The sequence below is a fragment of the Anopheles darlingi genome, chromosome 2, assembly GCF_943734745.1.
Source record: "Anopheles darlingi chromosome 2, idAnoDarlMG_H_01, whole genome shotgun sequence".
NCBI classification, from domain to species: Eukaryota; Metazoa; Arthropoda; class Insecta; order Diptera; family Culicidae; genus Anopheles; species Anopheles darlingi.
In genome coordinates this window covers 38,019,403-38,036,961 of record NC_064874.1, presented here as the reverse complement: position 1 = coordinate 38,036,961, position 17,559 = coordinate 38,019,403, and the positions used below count along the sequence as shown (strand labels likewise).

The 17,559-nt window shown below is 46.6% G+C and overlaps 1 protein-coding gene across 1 annotated transcript in view; it reads right to left on the bottom strand.

Moving 5' to 3' along the window:
• The window catches only part of LOC125948549 (neural cell adhesion molecule 2-like), a 118,487-nt gene that overhangs the window by 26,638 nt on the left and 74,290 nt on the right, over positions 1 to 17,559 (bottom strand). The window contains exon 4 of the mRNA XM_049674739.1: positions 10,191 to 10,391. Coding sequence (XP_049530696.1) covers positions 10,191 to 10,391 — 201 coding nt within the window. The remainder of the gene's footprint in view (positions 1 to 10,190; positions 10,392 to 17,559) is intronic.

Below are 17,559 nucleotides of genomic sequence, written 5' to 3'. Positions count from 1 at the left end.
TTTGAATTTCTATGTTTTCGTTACCCTTTTTTGTCGTTTCGCCATTTTGTGTCGCATCAAAAGCGTCGTCGCCGCCAACCGTGACACCGTTGATGCAATCGAGCGTGATGCGAGGCCACCAGATCGGAATGGCGTTCCTCGCTGCTGCTACTGCTGTTCCTCGATGGATATTTGAATGGATTCGATCGATTCCCGGTTCTGTCCCAGCGCCCGATGTGCGCTGCAGCTGTCACGGATTAGCAGATTTGACATTCGTTCGACATGAGTTTTTGGTCCGACAAACGGGGGAAAAAAGAATTGCTGCTCTGTTACTTTTTTTGCTTTCTCGCCAATCATTCGGATGCTGTGATGCATCGGTTGTCCTGAATGCCAGCTGGTCTCCCGGTGGAGAAAGAGGAGATGCAACACCGATCAAGGTCGAATCGAGGGCCCATCGAGGGAAGAGTATTGTCAGGGATGCAGCAAAATGCTGGATTTTCGGGGGAAATGGAACGACAATGTGGAATATTGGAAATCACGTTTTCACGTTTCGTGTGGCAGGAGGCAACATGTAAAAGCGGCTAGCAGTCACGATAGCAACTGAGGTTAACAACCGATAAAAATGAGGATGAATGAAAACAAATTGCTATCGTGGTTGGTGTAAAGAACTGTCAAAGGACATTTAAGGCTCTTATCTGGCTAAATGCTAATATTATATGACCCAAAGACGACTATAAGGCTCTTCCATTACAACATTTGTTGCTTTTATAGCTAGTTACGACGAAATAATTTTCAAAGAAGGGAATAGTTCTATTTAAACTTGATGAAAATAGTTGTTAAAATCTCAATCAGATCATATTAACTCGTTTCTAACGAGCAATACACTTTTTTTCTATTAACACTATATAGTTGGGTTCGGATCATTTAGTCCAATTTTCATTAGTTTTTTTGTTATTATGTTTTGTAAATTTCAATATGGTATTTTTAATAGATAAACACAAAACACATTTAAAGTCATAAAAAATATGAAAGAGGACCAAAAACAAAGAAAGTTACGTAAAATGCGAATGGTATATTTTTCTCCTATACTAGCCATAATATAGCAATTCTGTCGGAAGTTTCGAGTAATACATGTGTTACATAATATTTCTCTATCACTTTTTAACACAAATACGTCGCAACACAAATACGTAACATACGTCGCATTTTATATCGTTAAATTTTCTCGCAGTTAGAGTAAAGTGGGGTAAGAGTGCGTACTTAACTTTTAACTCGCTGTATTTCTCTAAGGAAAGAAGTGTTCGTCCTGTTAGCTACACCAAATGAAAATATGCGTCTGTAGCTTAAAATTGTGGAACAAAATTTTTTGATCGTGCTCATACATCTTGTTAAAAATGCATATTAAGCAAAAATAAAAAATGCGCACTCTTACCCCACCATTGGGGCAAGAGTGCGCATTGGGTGGGGCAAGAGTGCGCATACGAAATCAAACCTCATTGAAGTTCAAAACTGGTCGAAGTGTGAAGTCTAAAGTAAATATAAGCCATTATTGAACAAAAAAATTCATTTCGTTCATTAAAAAATCCTTTTTCCATAGAAAGCATTGTACAATGCTCTGCAGTGCTTTGCGAGATCTTCTAGTTGTTAAATATCGATTTGAAAGGCCCAAGCCTTTGCGCACCGTATCCCTTGTAGAGAATAATGATAATTAAGTCGTTATATCATAAATAATTCACACACACACACACACACACACACACAAAATGGTAGTCTACCTTCTTCAGCCGTTCTCGCAAAGTTGATTCAGCGATACCGAGACTTCTTGCAATCGCCCGTTTAGATTCTCCGGTCTTCAATCGCTCCTTGGCCATTTCTAACATCTCCGGCGAACAAATCGACCGTTTTGTTTTCCTTATGTACGTGCTAGTTAAAAATATTATTAATCATTTTGCTAGTTTTACAAATTCTATGAAAAAGAACAACCACAACAGATGCGCACTCTTGCCCCATAGTGCCGTTTTAAGAAAAATGGTAAAATATGAAAATATCAGTCCGTATTCCGGAATGAAGTTTTCACCTTTTGATTCTACATCAATTACGGAGTCTTTGGAGCTTATGTAGCGTAGCATAAAAAAATGTAAACGAAATGAGAGAATGTTTTTCAACAAAACCTTCAATAATATGCAAATCGCTAAAACTACAATTTACCGCATTTCTTCGTTGTTATTTATCCAATCCAAAAGAAAAAACACGTATTAACAAGCCACTACATGACCTTTCAAACAAGTACAGCGTTGCCAGTTTCAGTGCTACCATTTTCTAGAAATGACTGGTGCGCACTCTTACCCCATGCGCATTCTTACCCCACTTTACTCTAAGACTTTTTCTAGCGCCCAAATTCGTTTGTTGGAGTTGGATTGCGAACCAATATTGCAACATGTCATTTTGTCTAGTATATTATACCAGTACAAATGCACACATAGCAAAATATTTCAATTTCTCTTGGTTATAAAAACAAAACATTGGAAATTCAACTGTTTATATAACAATCTCCATTGAACCCTTTTAGTGTAAGTTATTTTTAAGTGTTGTGAGTTGCAAAACAGTTGATATCATATAACAGGGTAAGTTGCTATCGTGCATAGGAAAAAAGATAGGTGTTTCACTGTAAAAGATGGTCCTGCACTTTAAGACGATGGACATGATGGCGAGTTTCAGTCGTTTCCAGATGGTTCCAATGCTGCTGCTGCTTGAAAATGAATTGTCCATCATTAATTAGCTCGACGGCCATGAAGAGGACATCCTCACGCACAGCACAGCATGAGCACAACAGCATCAGCAGCTTGGAGTGACTGTAACTGGCATGACCCGAAGGCATGGCCGATGGTCGACGGTTCCGATTAGTTCCAAGCAAAGCATTCCCGTGGACAGTAAATGATCCGATTTCCGATATCACCGAATCGGACACACACACGGACACTAGATGAGGCTATCAGCACAGCAGGAGTCCCGGCCCCCCCGCCCGTCTCATTCGTCTCATCCGTAATGATGTCAACATGTCGACGTGTCATCGTGGACTGACTTGTCCGGGGATGGGGATCTTGAGGCCCCACACCAGGCGGTCATTGTTGTTTAGTCAGCTGGTGGTCCACTTATGAAGCCGAAACGATTGGCCACTTGTCATACGAAGCGGTTTGTTACTGGCTGACTGAAGAAGATCCCTGTTCCTTCTTCTTCTTCTCCTATTCCTCTGTCCGGGTTATCGGACCGAACGACCGAACGACCACCACTGACCACGGCCGCTAAATGATGAAATATCGCCGGCGACAGTAAGCGAAGCGATTAGCATATATATTGATGGCCGATAGGACCCCAGACCCCGGACAAACGTCTGCACCGTCTGGCCTATGCGTGTATGCATGAGCATGATTGGCACATTTACCACCAAAGTGCCACCACCACCACCACCAGCAGTGTGTGCGTTACTAGAATTTTTAAGACGTTACCCCCCGTGTTTGTTGCCAACATGTTGATGAGTTTGTCTGGTATGCTGCTGCTGCTGTCGCTTCGAAGTGATAAATGGTTGCCCGTTTACTGATGAAGATCTCCGGTTTGGCATCAACGATAGCGATGAGTAGCAAATTCGACGCTTCTTCCATTTTCCATCACCATCATCATCATCCTCATCGTTGGTCGGAATAAGAATGAGACAATGTTCAAATGAGCTCGTTGTGACCACAATAAGACGCACTCTAATCAGGCTACTAGATGCGGCTTCATATTGTTACAATTTTCTGCCGTGACTTCTCACTAACAAACCATCACCAGCACCAGCAGCACCGTCCATTAATGGGAAGCAAATGGCAACGATTGCTTCAATTGCTTGTCCATCGCAAACTACCGCTTTATTACCAACAACAGGAAATCAATCGTAATTCATATCGAGTTCACGCTTGGAGCAGCGGAACAAACAGCCGTCAAACAGTCCACAGTCCAGTCAAGTGGACAATTTTTACTGGCTCAGCAATGAGATAAAAAAAAGTGGCACTTTGGCGCTTACGGATTTCGGGCCGGAAGTTTCGCGATCCGAAATGCTGCTGCTGCTGTGTGTGTGGGTGGTGTATCCTCTCGCGCCAACATCCGCCAACAAACCCCAGCAGGGCGGTGGTGGTAGCAATCACCGTTATCGCTCGCAGCGCAACGACTTGCGACAACCAAAAAGTTTATTATTTCCGTCAGCATCCCCTAGTGGTTGGAGAGGGAGGTCCATTTCCGCCGAGTGCGTGCGTGTATGTGTGTGTAAGAGCGCATCTCCGTACACTTGTGATGTCACTTTGTCGGGGGAATCCACGTGCGCTGACCTAACCATCACTACCACCACCAGAGTGCAGAGAGTTGTGCGAAAAGTGGCGAAACTGTTTGCAATGCCCCTACCACGGCGCACTACCACGACCTGCCCGTGGTCCGTGGCCCGTGGCTGTGGGTGCTATCATCCTGGAACACAACACAAAATGTCCCCAAACATCCAAGGATCGGAAGATGGGAACGGAAGCAACGCATAAAGATGCCAGCAAATAGGTCACAACAGGAGCTCCGACTGGAGATCGTGCTGTTGGTGTTGGTGTTGTGGTCCGCGTGTGTCCCATACCATTTCCGCCGTGCCGTTCTTGTCCGAAAATTCCTCTTGGGACATCAACACTTGGAAACAAAACGCAACCAAAAACCAGCAACACTTGCACGTATGCGCACGCGAGCGCGCGAATTACGAGTTCAAGTTTCAGTGGAGCGTGTCATCTGTTGAGGGTCAGTGCTCCACCCCAAGAATTTCCCACGATACACCAGACACCCCCTCATCGGTCTGATCAGAATGGTGAACGCTCGCTCCCGGCTGCTGTTGCTGTTGCTGTTGCTGTCGATGCCGTTCAAACTTCGACGACGGACGATGCTGGCAGGGAGAGGGAATAGTACCCTAGGGGCAACGTATGGGAGTGACTAACTTTGTGAATTCTGAGGGAGGGGGGGGCGCATGTGCTGGTCCAACCGGATGGTACGGGACGGAAATCTACTCTCGTGTGGAAGTTCATTTTCCTGCTGACTTCCGCTTCCTGCTGCCGTCGCCGCCGCTGCCGGTCACAAACACGCAAACGGTGGTCTACCAAGGGGTGAGCGATGAAGAGGGGTGTTAAGGTGAGGTGGGGTGGCCTGTGTCCTGCCACAAACCACTCTCCACTCAAGAGTACGTGCGATCGGATCGATGCGTGAGTGTTTGCTGCCAGTACGAACGAAGAGGATTCAGAAAGCGATAAAACGCGAGAGAGAGAGAGAGAGAGAGAGAGAGAGAGAGAGAGAGAGGCAGACCAGCAGGATCCGAGAGATATAGTACCCGAACATGTGTAAGGACGAACAAACGAGGTGACAACGAGGTTGGTATGAAGCTCGGTTCGAATCGAAAACTAAAACCTGATGCGGGCCCCCCGAAATGCGAAATGTGGATGCGAAGGGAAGGGAAGGGTCCACGATTCGATCCAAACTTCCGTTTGCGATTCTCCCGTTCCTAACCCCCCCACATGACGATTTTCCCGGCATTTTCCGATTTGTTTCGATGCGACATTAAGTGAAACTCTATTATCTCGGACCGCATCTTCGGATTCGGAATTCAATTCACGCTTTGATTTTCCTCCAAAAGCGAAGGTTAAGACCAGTGGAAAAGAATAGATTTCCTGCGCCATCCTTTAAACAGGGCCGGAGCCGGGCTAATCCGTAGTTACGATAAGATTTGTTGATTAAGGGGGGAATTTAGGTTTTTTTTTAATTTCTTCACATTTACTTTTTATGAGTGCTTATCTTTCCAAGAGTATTGCGTAAAATTTCAGGATCAATCGAAGCAAAATTGTCAAAAATATTGATTTTTGAAAATACACCTTTGATACAAGGCTCAAAGCATCTCGCAACTTTTAATCGCATTTTCCAAAACCTACGTTTTTAAAGTCATAAAAACTATTGGACCGACCTACCATTTATTTTGCCATATTTTATTTATTTGCCAGCTAACCCGTTGAGGTTTTATAAAAATTGTTGATACTTTTTTTTTTAATAATTATGTAAGACTCGTTTTTTGAGGCAACATTGAAAAAGCAGCACTTTTTCAACTTCAAAAATCTGCCAGAAATCTAAAAATGGGATATTTAACAAAAACTCGACGGTGCTACTTGGATAAACTTACAATCTAACAAAAGAATATCGATTTTTATATTTCTGATGACCCAGCACGTGGCTACGATGGGCACCGCAAAACGTTCCTTTTTTGCAAACTTGCCTTTTGATGTATATCATCGTTGAACCTTAGTTCACTTTGGTTGCTATGCTGGGAAATATATAAAGCAGAGCAACCAGCTGAAAACGATCAGTTCTGTATTGAACTGTATTGTTGAAAATAAGCCAATACGTTAAACCTTTCTATGTCATAAACGTAGTTTTGAACAAATCCTCCTCAAAAATACAACCAAGTATTCGTGAAAAGTTGTGGTGTAATATGACATTATTTTGAAAAAATTAAGTTGAATGGTTGCTTCACTAAAAATCGTCAAAAGTTAGTCTTTTTTGATCCTAAATAAACAAAGTCCCCACTTAAAAGAAGAAGTGCTTAGAGCGGAAAGAGTGTTCCTTGTGTTGGATTATTCGTTCTACCGTTCCTTTCGTTGAAATAACTGTTCCTGGGAAGGGGAACTGATGTTCCTTCTATTGGAACGTTTCATTACGTTCCTAAAGACTCGTTGGCATACAGTTCCCGGGAACTGGGACGGCGTTCCATGTACACCTATCAGACATAACGCAACTCGGAATTAACTCGAATTACCTGAATAGGCAGGACGAACCAGTTCAAAACATATTCCTACGAACCACCGAAAGCGGTTCCACCTGCTTCAGTTTGCATCATTGACCGGTCAATTGGCGTACCAAAACGTGAACGATTATCTGTCCGGTGGTTGGAGCTCAGATGAAAATGATGTGTGTCTGTGAAGGGTTCAATATCGTTGGGCCTTTGGGGTCTACGCGAAAGCTAAACCGTGCGTGCAGAAGCAATCGGATCGATCGATCGATCGGCCTCGGCCGGTGTCTGTTGTAGACCGTAGTATTTGATGTATTTGATGCGGAAATGCTTTCGGATTTCCTTTCGTCGAACTCTGGCGATGCACATACATGCCATGCCGCGATGCAATGACAGGACGAAACGGTGGTCCTCGTTCGAAATCATCTCGATATCGTGCTGCTACTTGACTTTTCGTCCGACCAGCGATGGGTGCATTATGCATTCCGAACAATGCATCGATGCAGAGGCCAGTCAGTGGCCAGTGCTGCTGCATTGGTGTGTCGTGCCGTCACGTCACAGGAACGTTGAAAAAGGGACCAACACTGGATTCAATGCCGTTTATCAGTCAATATGTGATCTTCAGATTTAATCCTCGAACCTAACGCTCACTCTTCCCTCTATGTGAAACCCAATTTATGCTCTAAAATGCACCGGAATGAAGTGGTTTTTTTATGCATCCCTTTCGTTTCGATTCCCTTTTCCACCCTGTTCGAATCCTCTTCACTTCCACCGCGAGTAAATCCACTCTGGACGATCACGGACACGGACCTCGACTGATCTACAACGCTGCTGCACGTGCTTCTGGCACCGACATTAACAGCATAAAAAAAAAACACCCGAATCGATGATAGGGTCCACGGTCATGACCATCGGGGGTCGAAATTAGAAAGCAAACACCACGGACAAATATTTCAAACAAACTCTCGCCATAAATCCTGTCACCACCGATCGTTTCTCACTGTAAATTCCCCATCGGTTTACTTGCCGGAATCTTCTTTCTGCCGCCGATTTGCTTGCTGCCGTGTGTCCTTTCCACCGGCACCAGCACCAGCAGCAGCAGCAACATCAGCGCCCGGCCCGGCAAATGAAATCACTCAAAAAGATTTAATAACCTATGATTGTTACGGTACGTGCGGTGAAAGTTGAAAGGTTGTCACCACCATTCACGGCATGGCACGGCACGGTTCCGAACGGTGGAACGGTGAAGACGGAATCCGATGTGTGTGTGAAAAGCGACGTGTAAAGCGACGACGACGGCGACGGCGACGGAAGATAGCGACCGAACCGACCGAGCATCCGTTCCATCGCATCGGTGTACGGCGTGAAGAGAGAGAGATAAGAAAAGTCTCCAGACCCCATACACATGGTCTGGCTTGTGTAGCATAAGCACCACCAGCAGCAGCAGCAGTGAACGCCGCCCAAGAAAAACCCTGCCATAAATCAGCGTGCCCGGGACATGGCAGCAAGTTTCTTTTGGCAAAGATTTCTACCGAGGGAACGGATTGGTGGCCAAAACACCAAAAAGGGCAAAGGCAACTGCTGCTGCTGCTGCTGCGGTGCGCACCGATCGATGATTCATCTCGGCGAGCGGTTGAGCGTCGTCAGTGTTGGACGCCGAAAAGTTTTTGGCCTCGACCCCGTGGCCGCCTGGCGGGGTCTGTAGCTGTAAATGGGCCCCCCGCGCCGCGCAAAGGTCCTCGCACCTTGAAAGACGCGAAGATCCGGCTCCGGAGATGATCGGAAGAGCTTATCGACGATTTGTTCGTGGCTCGCGAGTTTGAGGCGAAGAAGTTTGGCGGAAGTTTTGGCAGACAAAGAGCACCACCGCGCCAAGAACACGATTGCTATACGTGGGACGGTGCGGGGCGGGGCGGGGAGCTAAGCTGTTTGGTGTTGCTGGCTCATAATCACCACCTCACACCGGGATTTCCCCATTGTCGGCGGTTGTTTACTGGAAGTGGTTACACTTTGTCAGACATGTTCCCGGGAACGGGGCAAAAGAAGCGATGATAAAGCGAGTTGGAAGGTAGCTTATCGATTAGATAAGCAACAGACACAGCGGCAAACATTTTCGTGAAATTGAAAAGAAAAAAAAACGCCACTAGGGAGAAGATGTTCCGGTCTGTTACACGATTTACACGAGTTCATTGGGATACTGTTCCCGTACTCACGATAAACGCGCGAAACGGACGCGAACAGTGGACCACAGTTCATCGTCACATCAGAAAGCATAACAGACTCCGGCTTTACCGAAGAAGTACACCGTGTCCAATATATTCTCATACAACTTCAATCATCCATATTTTCTTAAAGGATTAACCCATTCTCCGATCGTTTTTTAATTAAGAAACTTATACTTATTAGTTTTAAAGCATGTTTCGAAATTTCTCCGGGCCCAAACTTGTTTTTTACTAGCTTCAATTGCTTCTCAAACTCATCGCCGGCGGCACGGAGGACTTCGTTAGGTATTTTATCTCAAATTTTATTTATCGTTGCTTTAAACTGTATCAAAGTAGACAGTTTATGGTCGTTTAGTTACGACCAATCGAAAAAGTCCAGTGGGTTAAGGTTTCCGGTGAACTGGGAGGCTATTCATTATTCGCTTCAAATCTGGTTATATTGTTAGTGCAACAGTATTACGCCAAATAAGCTGTGTGCGAAGGCGCTCCATCTTGCTGGAACACATAATCGACGGTCCCGTATAATATTTCGAAGCTAGGCTCTTCTCACTTTCTCTAATACTTTTGTTTTGTAACGAATTGAGTTAGTTTTTATGCCTTTTCAATAAAAATTAGAGGCAACTCGTCGCGTTTGCAAAAATCCGCCCAAACCATCACACGTGCCGCATTTCGAAACCTGAGGATTTTCTTTTGATTATCTATTACCTCCTTGATGTTTCTGGCCCACAATCGACCGATATTTGGAAATTATGATTTAGGTCTAGAACAAATAGCTTTCATCTGAGAACTCAAAGTCCCGTTCTGCGTGCTGAGATAGATTTTTCAAACACTGGCACATAGAATGATTTCATCGTGACTAAAATCAGATCCCGAACACAAACCAATCCAACTCAACAATATACTAATTAAACGCTACAATTTGACTTTAATATACTGATACTTGCACTAGGTGCTGTAAATATACCAAAAATCCAACAAAACGTCCAACAGGAAAGTGTATAAGTGTCTATATTGGACACGGTGTGAAGCGCTGGGACACATACCAGGAACTCCGCCCCGCGGTGTTCTGCTAACGACAGAACTTTTCCGGAATTACTACTACGGGATGGATTTTCTATTTTATGACCCGGAACCTGGGACCCGGGACCCCTGTTACTTACCCAGTATCTCGACGTGATGCGTGATCTCGCGCGGATCCAGCAGTGCCATCTGGCAGATGTAGTCCCCGGCGTCCTGTGGCACCGCGTCCCGTATCTGTAGCGTGTAACCGTTGACGAGACGGACACGCGGATCGGGCGTCACTTTCACCGTTCCCGCCGTCAGGATGGCAATGCCACGTTTCCAGGCCAGCACGTAGCTTCCTACGAATGGGAAATACACAAACAGGGTGATACATACATTAGTGATTGTTCGGAGGAACGTATAACCTTAACTTTTTTTTAAATAGAAAGCCAAAACTTAATTTATACCAAGTATTTTCTTCACTAGATACACATTTTCTCTTGAAAAGAATTCTTCATTTTGTGAGGCAAACCACTCGTCAGGCCTTTTGCTGGCATTTTCAAATAAATGTCGTTGTTTTCGTTAATGTTTTGTCGTTGTTTATCAATTTATGTGTTTTTTTCTTCATTTTTTAACCATTTCCATGGTCCGTAAATGTTTGGAAACGGCTGGTTTAGTATCTCGTAACTGTTGGACAAGTATTTTTCGTGATTGGGCATTATCCTTACCCAAAGCCAGACCCTGCAATTCATGATCCTCAACTTTTCTGGGGCGATTTTCACGCCTCTCAAGTCAAAATAGAAACATCTCATTTCCATTTTTCAACCGACGAAAATAATCTCTGCATGTAATTTCCTATAGTACTCTCTCACCAAAGTCCTCTCCATCATTTCATGGAATTATGCAGCCGAGTTTTTCAAATTAAAGCAAGAAAGTTGAGCATATGCTCTTTTTGTAACACAAAACTAGACATTATTGTGCTAGGAAAAATTGTATGTTTTTCCATGGAATCACTTATGATGTGCACTGATTTACGTAAACAGGTAACGAACCCTTACAAAAAGCAGTATCACATGTTGATAACAGCTCAATTTGCTCGATAAACCCATCTAGAAGCAAAAGAGCGGATGTAAGGTTATACACCTGATGGTAATTTGTGGACGCCAATTGGCTGCTGACCACAAGTTCCGCTCCCACGCCACCTCCGCGTATCGGAATCTCGAGAATCTTGGTGGCGCATTCCTCGAATAATACCTCACTGACACTGATTGGTACACGCCAATACCAATAACCCGGTCCGAGCACCGGTCTCGAGTTACACCAAAGGAACCCTTCGTGTTATCAGTGGATTCCTTCACCCTCTCCCCCCTCACTGTCCTCTTTAGATAGGGCTATAAAGAGTGGAGTGGTGGGTTTTATGAGTGTTTCTTGTTGGCAATAAAACTGATAAGCCAGCGCTCCCGTCCCGACCCGAAGTTCTAGCCTACGGTCACAGCGGGCGCCACAATGTCCGCGAAGTGATCAAACATTAACGGGGTCCCCGGAACTCCCCCATTCCGAATCACCGACGAATATCATCGGGGGTATCAGAATGGCCAAAGCCAAAGGACCCTTTTCCCGCTTCGCGTCATCTAAACGCTATCCCTTACCATTTCTTTCGTGCGCACCATCTCTCTCTCTCTCTCGCTCTCTCTCTGTCTGTCGCGCGCGCACGCCCTCTCCATACCAGCGCCAGTACGCGGTGCCACGTGAAAGCCATAAATCCCTTTGGCGCGAGAAGCGAAGCTAATTAAAATTAATGAAGTCTTTCGCTATAAAATTACATGCAAAATTGATCCAGAACCAAAGTGCCGACTGGCCCGGGGAAAGGGAAGGTCGTTAAATGGTCACCACTGGACTCGAACTATACGGCAGTACGCGGAAAGCAGCCCGGGTGGATAACGAGGGATCCAAACGGGGCCGCGCCAAACCGATGCCGACCATTATTGCCGGACCCCAACTGGCCAGCAGGGTGTCTGCCAACAGCTGACGGTACATTTGAATAGGTAATTCTGGTTCTGGGAAGGGAGGGGAGGAGGGGAAGAGGGTACCCCACTCTCTGCACGCTGTGATAAGGCAAGGGCCCCCTCTTCCCTCTCGGTGTGCCCGGCCATTGGTCAGTGATAACTGTCAGAATCAGGCACTCGACGCCGCCCAGCAGTCACAGCAGGCGGTGGTCCGTGGTTTCGGTCACAGGGACAACACGGGACAAGACCAACCGAGTCCGGGACCGGGGACTGAACACCGGCGTCGATCGCGCGTCGAGTCCGTCGAGGGTGATAATCCGAAATGTTTATTCAGTTGAGACAAATTACGTTTTATTACGTCCTTTTCCTTTTTATTGTCCGCTGGCCGGAGTCCGAGTAGCTGAAGTCTGTTGGGTTGGGGTCCGCGACCTCTTTCCATTGCTTTGAAAATGGCGCCACGGATCCAGCGAAAAGCGCTGCTGATAGGCCGCGTTAGAAACGCGGTGCTAAACGCGGGATTGTTATTGTTTATTTTTTCTGCTTCTTTCTTTCGCAGAAACGCCATTGAACGGTTGGTAATAGATCGAGTAGGCATTGTTTGCGATTCTCGGGACTTTCTCCACTGCAAGGGAAAGGCGACTTGGATCATATTTCCAACAGGAACATCTCCACTATGCGCGGATCTGTTGGTCAGGAGTTTTGCTCGTTAATGGAGTTTACTAGGAACAGGGAAGGTCATCATTAGGTGATAACAATAGTCGCCTGTAGGGCTCATGACTTTATGATCATTGCAAACCACCCCTTCTGCTACGTGCACCCCCGAATCCGGTAATGGATTCGAATCTGGAACATAAGCCACCAGGTGCACGTCAATTGATTACGAACTGTTCCTACCGAATACCGAACCGCTGCATTGGATCCTGGATCCCGATGAAGCGACGTTCGATTCGACATTTTCCATCAAATAAAGTATCCCATCCCAGACCGAAATCCTAATCCATTCTCCCATTTCACCGTGAACCGGAGGTTCAAACCAGGGCATAGCAGAATCATTCATCGGGAGAGGTACCGGTAATCTTGTTGTACGCCTGTCATTTGTGTCCGGTCGTCGGTCTCCTCATTCCAGGCCCGGAATCGGCTATCATTCTCATGTTTGACCACATGATCCGGTGCCGAGTGCCATCGTCCCTCCCGGGCTCCTCGGGTTAGGAGATGCAACTCAGCATGTAAGAGCCACGAGCTACAAACCCATCCAATCGCCCCCTATAGCTCAATGCTCTAAGCTCGTATCGGATAGGATTGCATCGTATACATGGAGGATTCATGCTGCGTCCTCGAAAAGGCATCTGCCCCGGTCCAGCCTGGTTGGCGTCAATATGGGGATGCCCGGACACCAGGGCGTTCACCTACCTACATGGTGAACACAGACACAGTGGGTTCGTTGAGCGATCTTACCGGCTGCTCTACAGGGAGGACAAAGCAAATCGAATCGAATAGACCACCACCAGACCCGGACCGGACACCGGTCGGTCGGTCGGTCAGTTGGTCAGGATTGAATCGAGTTAGTCCCAAGTCCCAGGTCCAGCGCCGGGATGAGATGTGCAAAAAACAGGGCTGTACGCCACCATCGCAACCGATTGGCCATTCGATTGATCCCTTCCTTCTCGTCCCACCGACACCGACCATTGAAGTGACAGAAGAGAATGGACTGGAAAAAAAGTGGCTCCCTTCTGGTTTCATTTTTTTTTTGTAGTTAGTACGCCCCACGTGTGGCCAGTTTGGCAGATCATTAGAACGAGAGGCCTTTTGCGGCAGGTGAAGCGCCAGGGAACCGAATGATGGTACTCGACCGCCCGGTTTCGTGATCCAATAGGTGGGGAGGGATCTGCATTTGACACAATTCAAATTGAGTTGGGGCTGCTCCTGGCCGATCCCGGGTATTACCAAACGTGGACCATGGCTTGGACGACCCCATTTCGATGTACACAGGACATGGTGTGTACATCGCGTCGGAACCCCGGACACCAAACACTCTTCCTTCTCGCTGCTGCTCCTGCTGCTGTAAGCCAAAAATGGTCGGTTATCCATAAATCGATAAAATTTCAAAGCCAGTGACGACGACGACGACGACGACGACGACGGGGGTGCTGATCGACGTCATTTGACGATACGATATTGGTGGTTGTGTCTGCGCTTGTCGTTGATTGATTGTCATAAATAATTGTACCACCAGCTGGGGCCATCGAAACATCGGCCAGCCAGTGTCCTCGGTGAACGAATTCGGAGGTCCCACTTTCAGTGTCCAACAATTTGTGTACCCCTCGTCATCACCATCATCATCGTCGTCATCGTCGTCCAATACTAGAAAGGTCAGAACCGACCACCAGACTTTTCCAATGCATCCTACGTCGACGTGGGATTGACGCTGTCTTTTAAATTATAAATGTCAATGCCTTGTGTGTGTGTGTCGGCTGGTGGTAGTCGTGGCCAACTGTGAGTGTAACTGGGCAGCAGCAGTAGTGGTGGTGATGACTCGATTCGTCGCCATTCGCGGAAGTACGACACAACAACGCAAACCTCGCACTAACCACGACTAACCAGCAGCGACGAGTGACTGGAAGTGACTGAAAATGGGCAACCTTTTTGGAAATGGAAAACTTTTCCCACTAACCAGCGAACCACGACGACGGTTTGACAAGCAGCGGGTACGCACACTCACACTGAGAGGGGTTATTTTTTCCACTTAACACAACCGCACGAACGTGAATGTCACTCGCAAGAATTGGCATTAACCGTTGAGCTGCTCCTCTTCAAGTTTCAATTCGATTGCTTTACCGTACTGTCTACGGCACACTATCCGGCTAATAAGCAACGAGATCATAATGCTCAACGAGCCCTTCATTGTTACTTAACCGGCCTTTATGGTCAAACGAGGAAAGCAGCAATCACAGCAAGAAGCTCCAACAGCCGATAACTGATTGAATTTGCAATCAAAATAAACTCCCCCCAGCACGCCGGAGACGGAGACGAAGGGCAAGGTGACCAAACCGATCTGACCGACCGACAATCGTACCCGCTAGGCCGCTTCCTCGGGCCCCCGTCCTCCCTCGGTCACTGTGGAAATGTTTTGATTTCGGCCGCAGCACAGCCAACTGAGATCCGGGCCAACTGTCAAAGCAAATGTCGATTAATGTCGTTAGCACCAGCACCACGGCAACAGCGCTCTCTCTCTCTCTCTCTCTCAATCGCTTGCGTCTCGTCTCGCCTCAAGGTACGGTCAGGTCGGATGTGACGCTTTGCCGGCCTCAGTTCCGGCCTCCGGGACTGCTGTTGCTGGCCGCCCTGATAGGGAGACGTTTGATGAATGGTGCCTGATTACTGGGTTCACCTCACCGCAGGCAGTTGGGTGGTTTGGGGTGGTGGTGTTGCCCGGAAAAACCGGAAGGCTGAAACCGTGGCGCGGGCTACAATCTGTCCCTTTCTCTGGCCGATTGCCGTGCTACATACCAGACCGTTTTGGTGCTTACAGTTGACCAAGAGTGCGCGTGTGTGTGTGCGCGATGGTGGTGTTATCGCACCTTACCTGTTGTAGCATTGATTTATATGTGCATGTGCGTCTTATGCTGACCGACTGCTGATGGCCGATCGGACTGGGTGGCATTAGATGTTGCAACCGATAAATACCGATGTGGTCTGGTCAGTTGAACGGTTCAATCCAGTTTGCTTACCAACTAACTCATTTTAAGTTAGATAAACAAAGCACTAACATCGGATCTGTTTTGTTTCATGATTGTTTATATTATTACAACAATAATTACCGTTAAGAGCCGCCAAAAGAAAGTTTCCTTGCATAACGTGTATGCGTGAGTGAAAAAAAGTAATGGAATTTGCTTGCAATGTTTTGCTAAACTTACGATGGCCTATATTAATCTTTATACCAAGTTTATTACATAGCCAACTTCTGGTAATCTTGCTATTTTTATTCTGTACAAGGTTGAAACGAAACTGGTAATATGGTCGCCTCAAAAGACGAGTTAATGGACGAGTTACTGCAAACCCGATAACAGTTAACAGTTAATCAAACTTGCGCCTATCGGGAGACCTTAACACATTGCACCATTATTTCTATTTAAAAATAACGTTCGCTTTTCGCTGTGAATTAGTGACCGATGCTGATGGGACTTCAAATTTTAACCACTTCCAACATGAATCGTAAATCTTTATTATCTTTCCCCCGGTTTCGTCATGAAATAGGCTTACGGACAACACCAGCTCCGGCTGATGAAAATGGAACGAAACATTCGCATTTTATCGATAGCGACCATCTACAACCACCAAAAAGCTGGCCAGCTGCGTTCCATCCATCCATCCGTCCATCCGTCGAGCCACTTTGCGTTTACAAACATTTTTGACAAGTTGACCATCGCCTCACCGTTCAATCTGCCTATCCCGCCTCTCCTGTTCGCGCTCCGTCGTGAGAATATTGATGTTTCAAATCTGTTTTTCCCCCTTCCCACGGGTTTCCCTTCGCACAGCACCGTTGTCGTCATCGTCATCGTCGTCGTTGTTGTTGTTGTGGTTCAAGCTAAACATCGAACCATCCTCCGGGAGCGGGAGGGGATGTTGTCGCATATTAGCGCGACAGCGAAAATTTATGGCTTCCAGACACCAGTGGCTGCGCTTGGGTTGCACGAAATCGATCGATCGATTGGCTGGATTCACGTCGACGACCGACCAACCGACCAACCGGGCGCACCCGGGGATGGTCAATGAATAATTCCATCGTTCGCAACTCCACGCCACCCTGCGAGTGGGTGACGGGGTCTGAAGGGTCCGAAGGGTCATGACCGAGGCTACCGGCCACCGTCCACCAAACCGCGCTGTTACAGTTTAAAAAAAAAATAGAAGCGATGGAGCAAAACAAACTTCTCCGCCTCATCAATGTTGCAAACCATTTGGGATTCATGGCAGCAACCGACCGACCGGCCGCGGTATGGCCTCGTCCACCAAGCGCTTCGACGACCACGACGACGACAACAATGACGGCGGCAGCAGCAATGAATTCCAAAATATGACAAATTTTCTATCGGCCCCCCGGTTCCGGGTTCGGGCCACCCACTCTGTCCAGTCCAATCCATCGTTGGCCGAGGGCAGATTTTCCCAAACTCGGTCAACGGTTCCGCGAATCGAAGCGAACGGCCGTGTGCCGTTGAATGGCCGTCGCTATAAATTCTGACATCCATTTAATGATGGCCTCTAATATATTGATTGGCCATACTTTGGAGCTTTTGCCCGGTTTCCTGTCCCTTAAAAAGGGATCGCTGGGCAGGAAGAGGGATGTTTGATCGAAATCGTGTGCGACCGGCAGCTGACCTTTTCTTGATCTAGGAATAGATGCTTTGGGAAAATTGAAAGGACAGCAACAACAGTAAAAAAGCAAAAGACGTCATTTAAGAGGCGAAGGTTTGGTGCCGAGGAATGATATTTCATTTTAATCGAAAAGGATTTAAAATTCGCCAAA